This window comes from Peromyscus californicus, unplaced genomic scaffold (genome assembly GCF_007827085.1).
Source record: "Peromyscus californicus insignis strain IS unplaced genomic scaffold, ASM782708v3 Scaffold_13__1_contigs__length_99412109, whole genome shotgun sequence".
NCBI lineage: Eukaryota > Metazoa > Chordata > Mammalia > Rodentia > Cricetidae > Peromyscus > Peromyscus californicus.
In genome coordinates this window covers 98,658,422-98,678,287 of record NW_026294424.1, presented here as the reverse complement: position 1 = coordinate 98,678,287, position 19,866 = coordinate 98,658,422, and the positions used below count along the sequence as shown (strand labels likewise).

Here is a 19,866-nt window from a genome sequence, read left to right as displayed (position 1 = left end):
ATGTGAAATCACACTGAGCACAAATACGGATTTCAATTTAAAATGAGTATATTAAAATGAATATATGCCTGCATATTATGTTTCAATCTTAAAAGGCAACAAATTGTATACTAAAATCTTGGTAAATAACTTCTAAGAAAAGCAGATAAAGCAAAGGCAAGGACCTTGGAACCTGTTCCTGTTAACTGGTCATTAGGCCAGTATTTCTCTGTAACCACATATTCTTAACAGTGAAATATCAAATCTGATGATTTCCAAGTTACTTTCAGCTTCATAGTTCCATGAATGACAGTATTTTAAAACTGTTAAGAATCTGCCATGCAGTCTACCATCCATTCTTAAGTGAAACAAACCATGACATGTGTGTGTAATTTTCTCATGCTTACCTTTATTTCACACCTGTCAATGTCAAATTTCTGGCACATGCATATTTACCTTTCTAATCTCATTGACACACGTGAATTTGTTTGTTTGTTTTTTCAAGACAAGGTTTCTCTGTGTAGTTTTGGTGCCTGTCCTGTATCTCGCTCTGTAGACCATGCTGGCCTCGAATTCACAGAGATCCACCTGGCTCTGCCTCCCGAGTGCTGGGATTAAAGGCATGCGCCGCCGCCGCCACCGCGCCACCACCACCCGGCACGCTATCATGTTTTTTATTGTTCATTGGACTTAGCTTTGTGCTTTCAGTGTGTACAGTGTGGGGCTGGTTCACTACTAGATCAGTGCCACCTTCAAGTTAGCTTGTCAGTATATCAAGGCATGTCTTGGGCTGACTCCCTTTTGAATTGTCTTGTGGCTGGTTCATTAATATAACAGAGCTTAGGGGTAGGGTGACTATCTCCAGTCTGAGATGCCTAGTGGCAGGCTCCTATCTTAAAGGCATTACATTATTTGGAGTCACACGAAATGGTTTTACTTATGTTCCTAACAACTTTTATGTTAATTCATCTATAAAACAGAGTTGGAATAATGACTGGGATTAAAGGCGTGCACCACCACTGCCTGGCACATGAATATTTTTAATTCCACGATAGACTATTATAGCATGAATCTTGAAGAGTCTTATTAATAAAAACAAACCTGAAGCCGGGTACTGGGGTGATTGCTGGAAGATCAGAGAGGCAGAACAAGCCACAGCCACTTCACCTTGCCAATTCCTCAGCTGATCCTGTTTCCTCAGACTGGAAACTTCTGAGTCCTTATCCAAATGAATCTCAGCTGAACTGCTGCTAAAAGCCTGAAAGCTTAACCAGGCTAGTTCCTGGTTTTCACACCTTATATACCTTTCTGCTTTCTGCCATCACTTCCAGGGATTAAAGGCTCTTGTTACCACACCTGGCTGTTTCCAGTGTGGCTTTGAACTCAGAGTTCCAGATGGATCTCTGCCTTTGGAATGCTAGGATTAAAGGCCTGTGTGCCACCATTTTCTTGCCTCTATATCTAGTGCCTGTTCTGTTCTCTGACCCCAGATAAGTTTATTAGGGTGTACAATATTTTGGGGAACATAATATCACCACCAACTATGTAATGTTGTTCAACATTAGCCATCAGAAAAATTAAATTTAAAACTATATTGAAACACTAGTTCTCACAGACTAAGATGGATATGGAGAGACACAACAAATGTCAACAAGGATGCAGAGAAACAAGAATCAGTGGTAGGAGAGTTCCAAATGTGGAGGAGTCTTAGAAAATATTTTGACATAAATTTACTATTATTTCCCAGAAATTTTACTCTAAGGTATCTATCCAAGAAGAAAATGAAACATGTCAACAAAAAGACTTCTATGCCAATAGTCACAGAAGCACTATTCATACAGACTAAAAGCAGAAGTAGCCCAAATGTTCAAATGGTGCTTAAATAAGATATATGCACACAACTGCATACTATTTGTGGTGGTTTGAAAGAAAATGGTACCCAAAGGGAGTGGCACTATTAAGAGGTGTGGCTTTGTTGGAAGAAGTATGTCACTACGGAGGTGGGCTTAAGGTCTCATACATGCGCAAGATACCACCCAGTGTCTCAGTCTACTTCCTTGTTGCCTGCATATCAACATGTAGCAGCTCCTTCTCCAGCACCATGTCTTTCTGCAGGACACCATGCTTCCTGCCACAATAATGGACTAAACTTGTAAGCCCCCACCTCAATTAAACGTTTTCCTTCATGAGAGTTCTGTGGTCATGGTGTCTCTTCACAGCAATAGGAACCTTAACTAAGACACTATTCAACGCTAAAAATAAATGAAATACTGTGGTGATATTTTGTTGTACTTTAATAAAACTTGCCTGAAGATCAGAGGACAGAGAGAGTCACAGAGTTAGCCACAGAGGTCAACTAGTGGTGGCACACACCTTTAATCCCAGCACTCCCGAGGCAGAGATCCATCTGGATCTCTGTGAGTTCAAAGCCACCCTGTACTACACATTAATCCAGTTTAAAAGAGAAACAGCCAGGCAGTGGTGGCACACACCTTTAATCCCAGTACTTGGGAGTCACACTCCTTTAATCCCAGCACTAGGAAGATTGAGACAGGAAGTGATATGGCTGGGCAGAGAAAGGAATATAAAGCAGGAGGAGACAGGAATTAGGCCCTTTCGGCTGAGGACTCAGAGGCATTCAGTCAGAGTATTTGTGGAGTTGGCTAGGTGAAAAGTGGCTGTGGCTTGTTCCTTTGTTTCCATGATCTTTCAGCATTTACACCGATATCTGGCTCTGGGTTTTTGTTATAAGACCATTTAGGATTCGTGCAACAAAATACTGATATCTCAACATGAATGACCCTCAAAATACGAAAAATGCAAAATGACATGTAAAAAAACTCCGACATGCTGTTTTGACTATATTCATATGAAATGTCCAGAAAAGACAAATCTATAGAAATACAAACTATTATTGGTTTCCCAAAGTGGGGTACACTAATTATAAAGAGACACAAAGGATCTTTTAGGGATGATAGAAATGTGTAAAACTGGATTGTGACCGTTACAAATTTGTAATTTTAGCGGGGTAGTGGTGGCGTATGCCTTTAATCCCAGTACTCAGGAGGCTGAGGCAAGCGGATCTCTGTGTGAGTTTGAGGCCTGCCTGGTCTACAGAGTGAGTTTCAGAAAAGGCACAAAGGTACACAGAGAAATCCTGTCTCAAAAAACTAAAAAAAAAAAAAAAAAAAAAAAATTGTAACTTTACTAAAACTCACTTAATAGTATACCATAAAGAAATGAATTTTCAATATATAAATAATACTTCAATAAAAATCTGTGCTTTTGTTGTTGTTGTTTTGTTTTGTTTTTTTGTGACAGGGTTTCTCTGTGTAGCTTTGGAGTCTGTCCTGGATCTCACTCTGTAGACCAGGCTGGCCCTGAACTCACAGAGATCCTCCTGGCTCTGCCTCCCAGTGCTGAGATTAAAGACATGTGCTACCGCCGCCCGGCTTTCTGTGCAGTTCTTATAGATGGCAGCTCAGAAACTAAGAAAAGTGAAAGAGTAGAAGGTAAGTATGAGGAGAAACTAGGTACTAGACTAAAGAACTGGCTGAACAAACAAGTACAAGAACATAAGCTAGTAAACTATCCACAAAACGATGCTCTATAAAATAACAAGTGTCCTTTTCCACTGCACAGGCAAGTGTACTACATTTCTTTTCACACATACTTACTGACATCTGGGACATCAGTTTTTCTAAGCTCCTCAGTTCCAACCTTGAACTATCAATTTCCTGCTGACACAAATCCAGTCGTTCATTCTGTGTTGCAACACGAACCTTCAATTCTCGGTTTTCTTTTATTAAAGAAAATTTTTCTCGCAATATTTCATCTTTGTCCTCTAACTCACTCTCTAGCTTCAGGACACTTTGTCTAGATTCAGTTAACTGTGACATGACTTCTGAATTTTTCATTGCCATAATTCTTAATTTTTCTTTTCCACTGTTATGCTCTTCTTTTAACTGCCTATAAAGAAAACAGCATTAAAATGAAAACAAAATGAGCATACATTTTTAATAATCACATTTACATTCTCTCACCGAGGGCACAACAACAAAAAAAAGGGAAAAGTAGAAGCCAATACTCTATATGAAAATAACAAAAATCCTCAAAAAAATGCCAGTACACTGAATACAGGACTTTATTGAAAATTAGTCACATGTATCTTAGGGATACAAGGACGGTAAGCCAGGCATGGTGCTCACATGTATTACAAGCAATTAAGAGATGAAGGCAAAAGCACTGTTGAAGTTTGGGGCTAGCCTGAGTTACAGTGCCTCCAGACCAGCCTGGGTTACAGTGTGTGAATCTATCTTTTGAAGAAAGGAAGCAAGAAAAGGATGGTTACAGAACTGGCAGTCGAGAGTAAGCTCTGAGGTAAGCAGGAAGTGTTGAGAGCTGTGTCCTGATTGTAAGAATGCCTTGTTATGGTTAAACTTGCTTAAAGCTGCTGTTATATTCTTCCTACAAGAGGAGAAACTGAGGTACCAGGGCACTTTCCTAACTGCCACACATGCACACTAACAAAACGCTATATACTTAAAGGATCTGATACCATTATACTATTTACATTATTGTTTTGACACCCGCCCTTCTCATCTTTGTGTACTTTCAAGAGGATTGTGGGAAGATCTGGTCCACTATGATCTGTGAGGGGAAAAAAAAAAGTTACCATACCCCAGTGAATACGCCATCTACTTCATAAATATTTGTAAGTATCCAAACATAGAACCAATGGCTCTTATTCTGCTCCCTCAGGACAACACACTCCAATCTCTGGTGTGTATGTTTTAATTTGCTTTGCTAAGTAAACTTCTGGTTAAACTGTATGTCTCTTGGCTGAATTTCCTCTGAGAATAGATTACAAAAAAAGGTATATATGCTGGGCATGGTGGCACATGCCTTAATCCCAGGAAGCAGAAGCAGGTGGATCTAAGACCAGCCTGATCTACAAAATGAGTTCCAGTACAGCCAGGGCTACACAGAACAACCCTGTTTTGAAAAACAAAAAACAAAACAAAAACAACAACAAAGAGAGTCTGAAAAAACAAACCAAACTCAAAAAAGATAGGAAGAAAATAATTAAAATCAGGCAGAAACTGCTGAGCAAGGTGATGCACGCCTTTAATCCCAGCACTTAAGAGGCAGAGGCAGGGGGATTTCTGTGAGGCCAGCCTTGGCGACAGAGCAAGTTCTAGGACAGACAGCCAGGGCTGTTACACAAAGAAACCTTATCTTGAAAAAACAAAACAAACAAACAAAAAAGAAGTAGAAATTAATGAAATGAAAACAAATACAAAGAATCAAAGAGCTGGTTCTTTGAAAGGATAAAGGCTGGGGAGACAGTTTAGCAATTAAAAGTATTTGCTGCTCCTAACATGGGAACTGAAGTTCAGAGGCCAGCACCCATGTCAGGTGGCTCACAACTGCCTATAAGACAGGAATAGGGAGGGGCACTTGGGGCCCTACCCTTCCCTGATGAACTATTGACTACTGATGGATTTGGAAAGAAGAGAGTCACTGTCTTCAGCTGTACACTCACTGGTGAGCCCATCAAGTTCTCTTAGACAGTCCTAAACACATGGACACAGAGACAGCCCTGGTTAAACTCAGTTGTATACAAAACAGGAAGACATGAACATGAGAATGGGACTTGGGGGGGTGATGCTAAAAGTAGGAGGGAGATTGGAGAAAGAGAGTAATCAGACTATATTGTGTATTTATATATATACACACACGAATATGAAATTGTCAAAGAATAATTAATTTAATAGAAATGTAAACATGTAAATCTAATTTCTAGACGAGGGACATAGATCAGTACATTATGTGCATGACATCTGCAAGGTCATGGATTTGATCTCCAGTATTGGTAGGTGAGGTAAGTGTCATAAAAGAAAAATAAGTATAAAAATTATTTTAGAGGTCCTGGAGAAAAGGCTCAATGGTTCAGAGTGTTGTTCTTACAAAGGACCCAAGTTCAGTTCTCAGTACTAATATTAGGTGGCTCACAACTATCTGTAACTCTAGCTATAGAAATTCAGCGCCCTCTTCTAACCTCCAAGGACACTGTACTTATAAGCACAACACCTCCCCAACCTGGACACATACACATATATAAACATAATTTAAAACAAAAACAAAGTCTTTTTTTAAAAGTTACTTTATAAAATAAAAAACAAAAATTTTAGTGATCAAACATTTTATCAGAGTATAATTAGTCACATTTCACTTCTAGAAGTTTACATTATAATTGATAACATCAGATTCTATGACTTACTCAAGTAATTTTATCTCATCTACCAAAGCAAAAATACTAAATGTACCAACCTTAAGGAAAATGTGCTACAATTATACAATTAGGCAAAAAAAAATATTTTAATGCTCTCTCCACCTTAATAGCCTGAGGTTATGAAAATGGTTTAATATTAACTTCTGAAAGTTGATCAGGATTATTAGTTATTAAAAAATTATATTGTATAGAGTATCAGAGTCAGACAATCCAGAATAATATCTTTAATCTAATTTTTTAAATTTATTCATCATTATTAGTGTGAGAGAGAGAGAGATTGGGGGGCAGCATGTGCCACGGTGCTGTGGGATGTTCTGTATGTTAAATGTGTTGCTCTGATTGGTTAATAAATAAAACACTGATTGGCCAGTAGACAGGCAGTAAGTATAGGAAGGACAAGGAGAGAGGAGAATTCTGGGAAGTGGAAGCCTGAGGCAGAAAGATGCTGCCAGCCACTGCCATGACAAGGGACATGTAAAGATACCGGTAAGCCACAAGCCATGTGGCAACTTATAGATTAATAGAAATGGGTTAATTTAAGATATAAGAACAGTTAGCAAGAAGCCTGCCACAGCCATACAGTTTGTAAGCAATATAAGTCTCTGTGTGTTTACTTGGGTCTGAGCGGCTGTGGGACTGGCGGGTGAGAGACATTTGTCCTGACTGTGGGCCAGGCAGGAAAACTCTAGCTACACCACAGCACTCATGTAAAGGTGGGAAGACAACTATGTGGAGTTGGTTCTCTCCTTCCTCTTTTATATGGGTGCCAGCAATCAAACTAGATCAGCAGACTTACACAGAAAGAGCCTTTACCCTTTAAGGCAACTTGCCAGTCCCTAATCTTCTGGACTGTGGAAAAAAAAAATGACTACTCTCTGAGTCTTTGTTTCTTCTTTTATTAAAAAAAAAAGAAAAAAGAAAAAGAAAATTGCACTAGATGATTTCCTATTTGTTTACTAGCTAGCTAATGTGATTACATTCTAAGAACATTTTGTCTGTGTTGATTTGTATTATTCTATATTTACAAATGTGTTAGAATGTAAAGATGTCTTACTATGTTTAAAATGCTGGTTTTATACCTAGAGAAGTTTTAGTCATGAATCTTAGCCTTCTAAATCACATTAAAAACTCTATATATACAGTAAAAAGGGGTTTCCCTTTTTCCATTTGCATATTGAAAAAATTCTTTTTTAAATAATAATGTACCTGAATTTCTCTTTCAAAATTTCAAGTTCACTTTTATACAGATTACACTTTTCTTGAAGCCTTTTGTTTTCTTTTTCACAGTTATTAAGATTTTTCTCTAATAATTCTTCTTCAGCTTGAACCTAAAACAAAAATTTGTTTTAAGTGAATATACTAATACAATCACAAGTTTTACATTGTTTCAAATTAAAACTATGAGTAGTGATTTTGGAAAGAAATAGGAATAGGCTAAATATTTCATATATTTAAGTCCCTGGTACTGTAGTGAAAAGAAACAACATAACACAAAAGACAAGAAGGAGGATGTTACTACCTATTCAGAAATCCTTAAGGGCCAGTAACAGATTGGCAAGAACAATGTCACCTGTAGGCATGAACAAAGCAAGCAATTTAAATAGGCATTATACATCCAAATATACATTAACAACTGCCCTTAGGCCAGGTGGTGGTGGCTCACGCCAGGCAGGCAGATCTCTGTGAGTTTGAGGACAGCCTGATCTACAGAATTAGTTCCAGGACAGCAGGGCTACACAAAGAAGCCCTGTCCAGGGTGGGGGTGGGGGTGAGGGAACAAGTGTTTCAGAAATCTAATATTTGAAATTTTAACCCAAATGATGTTTATGTTTAATGAAATGTAATGTTTAATGAAATAACAACCCAAGGGGCCAAAAAGAAAGCTCAGTGGGTAAGGGTACTTGCTGTTTAACAATGCAAGCCTGACAACCTAAGTTTGTTTCCTGGAACCATGGGCACTGGTTTAAATGAGAATGGCCCCCATAGGCTCATTTTGAATAGCTGGCACCCAGTTAGTGGAACTGTTTGGGAAGGATGGGAAGGTATGGCCTTATTAGAAGAGGTGTGCCACTAGGAGCAGGCTTTGGAGCTTCAAAAAACTGTCGCCATTTCCAATGTGTTCTCTGCCTCCTGCTTGAGGATCCACATGTGAGCTCTCAGCTGTTTCTGTCACCATACCTTTGCTCTTCCATTATGGACTCTAAACTATCTGGAGTCATGAGCCCCAAATTAAAAGCTTTCTGTTATAAATTGCCTTGGTCATGGTGTTCTGTCACAGCAACTGAAAAGTACTAAGGCACCATGTAAAGGTGGAAAGAGAAAAACAATTCCACAAAGTTGTCTGCTGTCTCATATACACTGTTTTGCGCACACACACACACACAATGATAATAATAAATTATGATAGCACTCAGGTTGGAGCAAGAAGAGTGGAGGACTGAATTAACCTATTCCATTTCCTGTGTTATCCTTTGTTATATTAATCAACTACAGGGTTTTGCTGAGCAAAATTAGAAACTATTAACCCTAAGAAATTTTTAAAAACCTATTACATTTTCCTTTTTCCCTGAGGACATTCTTCCCTAAAAGTTTTTTTCCTCTCACATGTCACCTTACTAAAAGTCCCTTCTAAGATATATATTCCCATGAGAACCCTCTCAAAGGCTTTTAAAAATGGTGATTGGTGGCACACACCTTTAATGCCAGCACTCGGAAGGCAGAGCCAGGCAGATCTCTGTGAGGCCAGCCTGGTCTACAGAGCAAGATCCAGGATAGGCACCAAAACTAGAGAAACCCTGTCTTGAAAAAAAAAAAAGCACATATTATATAGAATAATCTGTTCCATTATAATAATGTCATATATCCATATATTTTGGATAACTGGGGTTTTTTTATGCTTAATTATCTAAGCTTTTCTATATTACCTAGTTCCCTGATTTGTCAGTATATTTAAAAGTTGTTTTATTTGTTATCTTCCACCGTTATATCTTTCATCCTCCCCTCACTCTGTAACCATTTCAATACTGTAGACTGTACCTGGGGGATGAATCCTCATTAGAAATCCACAACTGAATATCCTGCAGTGAGTTCCAAAGTAGAATTCATTTCCCCACAAATTATCTATTTTGATTCAAGATAAAATCATCCACAAGTTACTTACACCAACATCCTAGAAACACTATACTTTTCTCTTGTTTACTATCTTTACTATTAATCACCAGATCCCATCTATTCTCCAGCTTTCATATCTCTCACTACTTTCTACTCAGACTAATCATCTTTCTAGTTTTTTAAAATAATATTATTAAATGTGTACATACAATGAATGCATGTAGGCATGTGCATGTGTAGCCAGAGAACAACTCTCCTATCATCTTTACGTGGGTCCCTGAGGTCAAACTCAGGTCGTCAGGCTTGTACGCCAAGTGCCTTTATCCACTGAGCCATCTCACCAACCCAGAGCTGTGATCTTCAATGCCCCTTGCTTGGTCTCTCACACTATGTTTGACTTCAATCTCGCCACTTCCACACAGTTTCAGATATAAATGTGCATTTTGAACATGTATTTTACTTTCTCCTCAGCTTTACACCAGTGCATGATACACAATTATCTTTGAGATACAGTAGCAGCTCAAATATACTGGCACTGCCCACTTCATAAAGCTTTCTGAGCCCCCCAGAGACTCCTTTTCATGACTCCAACTACACCTAACTTTCATATTATGTTATCCCAAAATACTGACATCATTTTTCTACATAATTGCCAGTCTTACTAGACTGTGAGCTTTTCATAGTAAGCATTATGTGTTATACATCACTAAATCTCCCAAAGACTAGCACTTACCCTGGTATGTAAAATAACCATCTTTTTAAAAATTTATTTACTTTTATTTTATGTGCATCGGTGTTTTGCCTGCATGTATGTCTGTGTTATTGGAACTGGAGCTGCCATGTATGTGCTGGAAATTGAACCCAGGTTCTCTTGAAGAACAGTCAGTGCTCTTAACCATTGAACCATCTCTCCAACTCCAAATAACTGTCTTTTTTCTTTTCTGCAATACTAGTGATTGAACTTAGACTCTGATGCATAATAGGCAAGTGTTCTACCACTGAACTCCAGCTTTAGCTCCATATATAAAATAATTAATTGTAATTACAATTCACCAACTAATAAAAGTTTAATATGTGAATACATTTATTTAACCATACTCAGTAATAACTTTTCTTCCTCCTCCTCCTCTTCTTCCTCCTCCTCCTCTTTGTCTTCTTGAAACTCTTTGTAGACCAGGCTGGCCTCACTCAGAGATCTGCCTGTCTCTGCCTCCAAAATACTGGGATTAAAGGCGTGTGCCACTACACCCAGCTAGTAACTTCTTATTCTAACACTTTCCTTAAAGAATTTGTTCTCTGACCTTTCTTTTAACAAAACCATTAAATTCCTTTTCTTAAATTATAATCTCAAAATGGAAGTCTCTCCTATCAATACACTTGATCAGACCTCTGTTCTGAGCTCAATATCTGAATGTCCAACTTGTGGTCTTCTTTGATATGTTTTATTACAAAGATATTAAATTGGTAATAAAATCATTGCATTTCTGTATAGGATCAGATTAAAAGATGTTCCTTCTGAGAGGACAGTAGGTCAAGTGGGCAGTGAAAGGTTGTACAATGATCTCTGTCTTCATTTTCAGTGAAAATAGAAATAAATTTCCTGCTTCTGCTTCTCTAGTTCCAACTTCTACTCACTTACTCCTTTCTCTAATTTTTTTCTATTTGTTATACCTATTCTTCAATAAAGGTTTCTCTTGGTAATAAAAGTACTGGTGAACATCTTCCTTAACTAATATTTTAAATATTAGTTTATCCCAGCTACTTTGGAGGCTAAGACAGAAGGACCTTGAATTTGAATTTGGGACAATCCTGGACAACATCATAAAACCAATCTCAAAAAATAAGCAGGACTGGAAAGATAGCTCAGTGGTTAAGAACACATACTGTAGAGGACCCAAGTTCAGTTCCCAGCATCAACATCAGGCAGCTTACAGCTTCCTGTAACTTGAGCACCAGGTGATCCAACACTTTCTTCCGGCCTCCATGGGCACCTACACTCATGTGCATACAGCCTCCCTTCCAGATATATATGTAATCTTTAAAAATTATAATGATTTAAAAAACACAAGATTAGCCGGGCGGTGGTGGCACACGCCTGTAATCGCAGCACTCGGGAGGCAGAGTCAGGCGGATCTCTGTGAGTTCGAGGCCAGCCTGGGCTACAGAGCTAGTCCAGGACAGGCTCCAAAGCTACAGAGAAACCCTGTCTCGGAAAACCAAAAAAAAAAAAAAAAACACAAAATTAAAGTAAATTTGAAATAAAGTTTTGCTTCAATTATTTTATTATACATAAAATCTTTAAAATTATTATTCCAGGGCTGGAGAGATGGTTCAGGGGTTAAGAACACTTGCTGTTATTGCAAGCTCCCACAAGATGGCTCACACAACCATCTGTAATTCCAGCGCCAGGGGCTTTGACACCCTCTTCTGGAAAGCACACATGTGATATGCAGACAAAAACCCATACATACGAGTTAAAATGAAAATTTAAAAAAATTATTATTCCATAGGTGAAAAACAGTCTATGTATTATATACTTTTAGATATGAACAGTAGTAGCACAAGACACGGAGTTTGAACGAACACTTCTCTCACCTTTTCCAGTTTTTCAGCCACTTTTTGTTTATACTGCTGGAAAGCTTTACTCAGCTCTTCAGCATTGTATAGTGCTTCATTCCTTTGTTGTTCGGCTCTAAAGTTTAAAAAGAAATAATAAAAGTAAGGAATTCTCTGCTTGAGAAGTTAATCTTTAAGCAAATTTGTGTGCATGTATGTATGCGCATACCATGTGGGTGTTGTATGTATGGACATATGTGGTGTATGTGTTATTGTGTATAAGTACACATGTGTATGTGGCTACACGTCAGTGTGTTTGAACATGAAGTTGGAGGCCAAAGGTCAACATCAAATTTCTTCCTCAATGGTTCTCCACTTCATTTTTTGAGACAAGGTCCCTTCATTGAACCTGGAGATCATTGTTTTGACTAGACTGGCTAGCCAATGAGCTCCAAGACTCTACCTGTCTCCATCTCCCCAGTGCTGAGATTACAGATGTATGTATGCAGCAGTGCCTAGTGGGTACTGGAGATCCAAACTCAGGTCCTCATGTTTACATTGCAGATTTTTACCAACTGAATCACCTTTCCAGGCCCAGAAGTAGATTTTTTTAAACTAAAACTAAAACAGAGTAGTAGGCTTTACTGTGAAATGATGGTTTTACTACAATAACTTTCTCATTAGAGCAAAATAAATGAAATAGAGGAGGAAATAGTTATCAACTCAGAAACATACATAAATTCCTATGCATAGGCAATTCTATCCCCTAATCTAGAAAAAAGACTAGAGGAGCACCATGACACTGAAAAATACATTTCTAAAAGTTGTCTTGTATAATCAATCTACAGCATAAAATGTTAGATATTCAGTTCTATGACCCATGCAAAAATTAAGTTAATTTTTAAAAGGTACTTAAAAAACAAAAACAAAGAACAACAACAAAAACCACTAACTCTCAGGAGACAGAAGCAGGCAGATTTCTTTCAGTTTGAAGCCAGTCTAGTCTACATAATAAATTCTAGGTCATCCAGAGTTACATAGTGAGACCCTGTCTAAAAACAAAAACAAAACCAGCAAATTTTTTTTTTTTTTTTTTTTTGGTTTTTCAAGACAGGGTTTCTCTGTGTAGTTTTGCACCTTTCCTGGAACTCCCTTTGTAGAGCAGGCTGGCCTCGAACTCACAGAGATCCACCTGGCTCTGCCTTCCGAGTGCTGGGATTAAATGCGTGCGCCACCACCGCCCGGCCAAAACCAGCAATTTTTGCTAACATAAAACTGAACAACAAAAAACCAACCACAACCATGCAATATTTAAGCCAGACCTTACTCCTTACCTCCTGGGTGAGCCTGACTTTTTTCTCACTTCTCACAGTTAGCTGAGCAAACTAAGTTTCATTAATTAACATCATCCCTATACAAGAAAGTTTTTTATACTTAAAATCATACCTGTGGTGGTTTGAAAGAACCAACAACCAAGGAGCCTGCATGGGACCGACCTAGACCCTCTAGATATATGTGATAGTTGTGTAGCTTGGTCTGTTTGTGCAATGGGAGCAGGGCTGTCCCTGGTGCTTTGGCTGCTCTTGGAAACCTATTCCTCATGCTGGATTGCCTTGCCCAGCTGAACACAGGAGAAGGTCTTAGTCTTGGCAGCTTGATATGCTATGCTTTGCTAATGCCCATGAGAGGTGTGCCCCATTCTGAGCAAATATGGAGGACAGGTAGGTTGAGTGGGGAGCAGAAGGGAGGTGGAAAGAGGGAATGGATGAAGATGCAGAAGGGGAGGCTGCAGCTGAGATGCAAAATAAATAAATTAATCAATTAAAAAAAGTAAAAGACAAATACAATTTTCTGAAGGGCAATTTGGTAAATTTATTTTCATAAAAGTCTTAAAATATTAGCCTTTGATTCAGAGATTCTATTTCTTAGAACTTAACCTAAAGGAAATGATAGACATACAGAATGAATTACATGCAAGTACAGTCATGTGACATCATGTCTTAATATTGGTAAAACAGCAAATGTTCAATATGAGAGAAATTAATGAAACATAATCAAGTCACATGATGATATGTAATGCAATTGTTAGAAGACATGATTCTAAAAATAATGGCAAATGGAATCCTGGGAATGTATGTTTGCTGTGGGATGGTCTGTATGTCAAATTGCTCTGATTGGTCAATAAATAAAACACTGATTGGCCAGTGGCCAGGCAGGAAGTATAGGCAGGACTAACAGAGAGGAGAATTGGAACAGGAAGGCAAAGAGAGACACTGCCAGCCAATGCCATGACAAGAAGCATGTGAAGACGCTGGTAAGCCATGAGCCACGTGGCATGGTATAGATTTATAGAAATGGATTAATTTAAGATATAAGAACAGTTAGCAAGAAGCCTGCCACAGCCATACAGTTTGTAAATAATTTAAGCATCTGTGTATTTATTTCATAAGTGGGCTGTCGGACTGCTGGGGCTTGGTGGGACCTGGAGAGAAGCTCTCCAGCTACATATTTTTGAAAATAAAACAAAAACAAAAAAATAAATAAAACAATGTGATCTGTGAGTACTGGAAGAGGTGGAGGGCACAGGCAAATTAGAAAAATAATACATGTGTCAATTAAGAAAATAGCAGATGCCAGGTGGTTGTAGTGCACACCTTTAATCCCAGCACTTAGGAGACAGAAGCAGGCAGATCTCTGTGAGTTTGAGGCCAGCCTAGGCTTCAGAATGAGTTTCAGGAAAGGCACAAAGCTACACAGAAAAACCCTGTCTCAAAAAAACCAAAAACCAAAAAACAACAAAAAAAGAAAAAAGAAAGAAAGAAAATGAGGCAGAAAGACTACAGCAAATTGGACATCAGCCTGGGCTGCCCTGTAAGTTCTAGGCCAGGCAAGATTACATGGCAACAGCCCATCTCAAAATGAAGTTATTTGCTTTAAAAGAGATATGGCTCAGTGGTACAGTTGTTGTATAGCATGCACAGGTTCAACTCTCAGTGCTATAAAACAAATAAGGAAATCTCACAGACCTTTTTCCTTGTTTACTTTGTTCAAGTAAATCCACCTTCAATTTTATACATTCTTCTTTGGCCTCTTGTAAACTGTGTTCCTTCTCAATCACCATTTTCTGACTCTGCTCTAATTTATCTTCTGCTTCCCTATAAATAGAGAATAAATTTTGAGAACTGTAAAAATGATTACTGGAGAAATATAAGAATAATGTAACAATAGGAATTCAATTACTTTAAGTCATTGAGTTAAAAAGACAAATATACAATGAGAAAGGCATGTTCATAAGTTATTAATGGAAGACTATTTATATGACATAAAAGAAAACTTTCATCAAATGAAAAGCTCATCTAAAGTAAAAGCTCACATCATATTTCACATTCAACAACTGAGCATGGTGGCACACACTTATATTCACAGCATTCAAGAGGAAAAGGATCAGGAATTCAAAGTCATCCTTAGCTACAGTCTCTACAAAAACAAACATATTTTATACTAACTAGAAGCACCTCTATATACTTCAGAAACAAAGCAAATATAATTGCTATCATTTCTACAACCAAAGATATCTTTGACTGTTCTACCCAATAAAAAAACACAAAAATGGTAAAGTAGCCAGAAGTACAAATTCTGTGCTGGAAATTTTTTGTTATTTATTGATAATTATCATTTAGTTACCCAAAATATTGAAAACAGTAAAAATGAAAAATTACTACAATAACAAGGGATAGAGAGATGGCTTAGTGGTTAAGAATACTTGCTGCTTTTCCATGGGACCAAGGTTCGATTCCCAGCACCTATAACTCCAGGTCCAAAGAATCTGACACCCTCTTCTGGCCTCCATGAGCAGCAGGCATGTACATGGTACACAGGTTTACATACAGACAAAATACACATACACATAAAATAATTAGAAGAAATAAGAGTACAAGAAATAGTCCAGGAACACCTTTAATACCAGCACCCAGGAGGCAGAGGCAGGCAGATCTCTGTAAATTAGAGGTAAGCCTGGTCTACAAAATAAAACCCTACCTTAACCCGCAAACAAATGCCAGCAAGATTGGTAAAGGTAAAGGTGATTGCCATTAAGGCTGATGACTTGAGTTCAAGTCCTGGAACCCACATGTATAAGTAAAGTAACTACAACAGGTTTTCCTAACCTTCACATGTATGCCATGGCATGCTCACATCACTACCCACACCCAATGAAGAAATAAATGTAATAAAAACATTTTTAAAAAAGAAATACCCAATTACAAATAACTATTACATGTGATATAAAAATCATACCAGATACAATGAGGTATGCCTTTAGTCCAATCACTTAGGACATTAAGGCATGATGACTTGAGCCCAGAGATTCAGGTCCAACCTGGACAACATAGCAAGACCTTGTCTCCTAAACCCATAGAGGTTAGGTAACTAGAAAGGGTACACACAAAGATCTTTCAAGAAAAGGGAAATAAAATGTTATGAAAGGGAAAAGTGGAAAAATGAGACAAGAAGGATTAAATGGTATGGGAGATAGAAGGGCAGGGTAGAAAGAATATGGGGAGGGAGGGATAACTAACACTAGAGACCTTTGGGAAAAAACACATGGAAACCTACTACTGTAGAAGCTTCCTAAAATATATACATATATAAAAGTTTAAATGGAGTTATCCTATAATGAGGGGAAGAGGAGTTCCCTAAGTAGATACCACACTCTACTAAAAAGGAAAAAAAAAAGGTACCAGCTCCCCATACCAGTAACAGGTTACCCCTTTTTGAGTTATTGGCCAATGGGCCCATGCAACCCCAAACATTACAGACTACTGCCACTGCTCTTTGTTACGTTCCAGAATTTGATGGTAAGATCCTACTGCTGAAGACACTATATACTTGAGTCACAGAACATGGAGAAATCTAGCTAGTACTCAACTGGAAGTTTATCCCTACTGGATAGCTTTCACAGGGCTCCAAGGTTCTATGCATGCTACTGGAAAAGAAGTTATCATGAATCTCATCAAGCTGAACACTTCCAGCTACAATAATGACCTGCCTCTCAAGATATGCCCACTGAGGCAACAGTGGCACAAATGTTATGGATGTGACCAACCACTCTGTCCTTGGATTTAAGACCTGCTCCATGAGACAGAACCCATACCTGGCACTGTCAACAAGACTAAGAACTTGTGGCTAAACTGGCCATAAGCTCTAGGGGAAAATCTACTAATATTATTCTGCTAAATGTACATAGCATGAAAACAATTCCTAATTAGTTATTATACTCAACAGTGCATGGATCAACCCTTATCAGAGAAGCTTCTTCTGATAGTAGATGGTAATTAACACAGAGATCCACAACTGGTCAATATGTAGAGAATAAAAGAGTGTTCAGCCTTAAATGGGACATCTAGGCTCAGATATCTTCATGGAAGAGAGAACAGAAAGATTTTAAGGTTTTTAAGAATGTGTGACTTGCTGGGCGGTATTGGCACACACCTTTAATCCCAGTACTCTGGAGGCAGAGCCCGGGCAGATCTCTGTGAGCCTGGTCTACAGAGCAAGATCCAGGACAGGCATCAAAACTATACAGAGAAACCCTGTCTCAAAAAACCAAAAAAAAAAAAGATACATATATCGCAACAATTATGAGAGCATGCACAAGACCTCTATAAGCTCAAGCCAGATGAAATTTCAGAATGGAAAAAGGAAGGTAGGTACAAAATCCTACCCATAACTGAGAAGCTATTAGCATTTGATAGCTTCTGAAAGGAGAATCATTTTTCTTTAATGGTGTAAACTCTGGTATATCAATCACACTTCAACAGAAAAAAGATTCAAAGTTGGAGGAGAGGGTGTGAGTGAGCGAGCTCCTGCACACACACAAAGTCGCATGCATAGGGAGATATGGGTGAATCTGAGAAGAGTTGGGAGAGTGGGACGATATAATCAAACTACACTGTATGAAATTCTCAATGAATTAAAAAAACTAATCAGAAAAAAATTCACAAAACCAAAAATACAATAAATTTAATGCAGCATAAGGAAAGTTCTAAAACTGGTAAAAGACATTTTTAATATACATCAGAATCACCTATGATACTTATTAAAACTTAGCTGGGCATTGTGGTACATGCCTTTAATCCTAGAACTCTGGAAGCAGAGGTAGGAGGATCTCTTTCAAGGCCAGCCTGGTTTACAGAGAGTGTTCAAGGACAGCCAGAGCTACAGAGAAAAAAACCTTGTATCAAAAAATATATATATAACCAGGTGGTGGTGGCGCATTCCTTTAATCCCAGCACTCAGAGGCAGGTGGATCTCGGTGAGTTAGAGGGCAGCCTGTTCACAAAGCTAGTTCCAGGACAGCCAGGACTACACAGTTAAACCCTGTCTCAAAAAACAAAAAACAAAACAAAACAAATATATTAAATACACACACACACACACACACACACACACATATCTGAGCTTCATCTTCCAAAATGTGTGTGTGTGTGTGTGTGTGTGTGTACACACACGCGTGTGCATGTGTGTGCATGTGTGTACCTGAGCTTCACATTTTGAGGTTTGTGGTTGAGTAAGCTTGAGATAAGACTCAACCAAGTTCCCAGATAATGCTAATACTGCTAGTCCCAGAACTGAAGTTAGAATTGTCAGTGTTCTGTTTTTCAAGGGTCTGTGGAAGAATTAGGGTCACTACAGGATGAATTTTAGCTTAGGAGCAGCAGGGAAATCAGCTTCTGGTGAACTGACTGCCTTTGCTTCTCAAAAGGCCTTTTTAAATATTATACAATTTATACCTCTTAGCAAGTCAATTTTGGCAATTTGTTTGAAGGAGCCAAATGCCCACGTAATTCTCAAGCACCAGACCTCCTGGTTTTCAAAGTGCTCTCATAACCAAGTTTTGCAAAGGCTTTGAACTCTTAAGGAAGAACTCAGTTACGAATCAAACACTTCAAACAAAAGGTAACAGTAACAAAAGGCAGAATCACAAAAGGTATTTCAAAGCCTTGGTGCTAACACTCTGGAATTCAAGCCAGATACAATGCTCTGTGGGATCTCCCACCACAAGAATAACTCAAATATAGCATGATGCTCAGTATACATTATATTCAAAGCAAAAGATAAGAATAAATTATAAAATACCCTATTTCTTGTCCTTACACTATACTGAAGCAAAGAGTTTGTGTTGCATTATAGGGCAAGAAATGAAGTAATTCATATTAAATAAAATTCTGCAAATAAGCACCTCAGCTTAAAATAATCCATCTTTAGTTCTTGTACCCTGAAGGTAAGTTACAGCTGTGAGAAGCTATAATTGACTGAAATGAATTTAATGATGTGCTAAGATCTTATTAAATTACTAAAGATCTACTGGAATTGAGGTAAGAGATAGTACTTAATAAGATAAAACAAATAGAAATTTAAAAAAATTTCCAAGCTACACAGTGCATTTACCTTAAAACTTTATCTTGAGCTGAAACTTCTGCTTCCAAATTTATAATCTGTTCTTCTAAGATTGGGATGTTGGCTGCCTGCTCTCGCACAGATTCAAACATAGACATCTAAAACATAAAAACAACTTTTTACGGTACTATGTTTCAGGAAATAAATCAACTTATTTAGATTTAGTCTTTCTTTGTCAGATAGAAGGTTCAGTATGACTCTTCCGTCACGGGCTAAACACAAAGCCAGTCTTTCCTGTTGCCTTCCTCGCCTTTCATACGTACACAACGATCCTAAGACAGACTCAGCACAGGACCTGCCACCATCCTCAAGTATCTTAGTACACTTGGGGGAAACTACATACAGTAACTCCTGACACCATCTAGGAAGATTAATTTTACCTAAGTTAAAAGACTATATTTATCTGATCAAAGTGAAAAATTAGGTAAGAAATATATATTGAATTTTTATGACTTTAAAAACTAATT

General features: G+C 38.0%; 1 protein-coding gene across 4 annotated transcripts in view; it reads right to left on the bottom strand.

Annotated features, from left to right (window-relative positions):
- The window catches only part of Ccdc18 (coiled-coil domain containing 18), a 129,941-nt gene that overhangs the window by 91,001 nt on the left and 19,074 nt on the right, over positions 1–19,866 (bottom strand). For 3 of the 4 annotated variants that reach the window (XM_052735702.1, XM_052735704.1, XM_052735705.1), the window contains 5 exons: positions 19,391–19,497; positions 14,968–15,096; positions 11,981–12,077; positions 7,481–7,602; positions 3,657–3,948 (listed from right to left, as the gene is read on the bottom strand). In XM_052735702.1, the coding sequence (XP_052591662.1) occupies positions 3,657–3,948; positions 7,481–7,602; positions 11,981–12,077; positions 14,968–15,096; positions 19,391–19,497 (747 nt within the window). The remainder of the gene's footprint in view (positions 1–3,656; positions 3,949–7,480; positions 7,603–11,980; positions 12,078–14,967; positions 15,097–19,390; positions 19,498–19,866) is intronic. The other variant, XM_052735706.1, reaches the window with a different exon arrangement.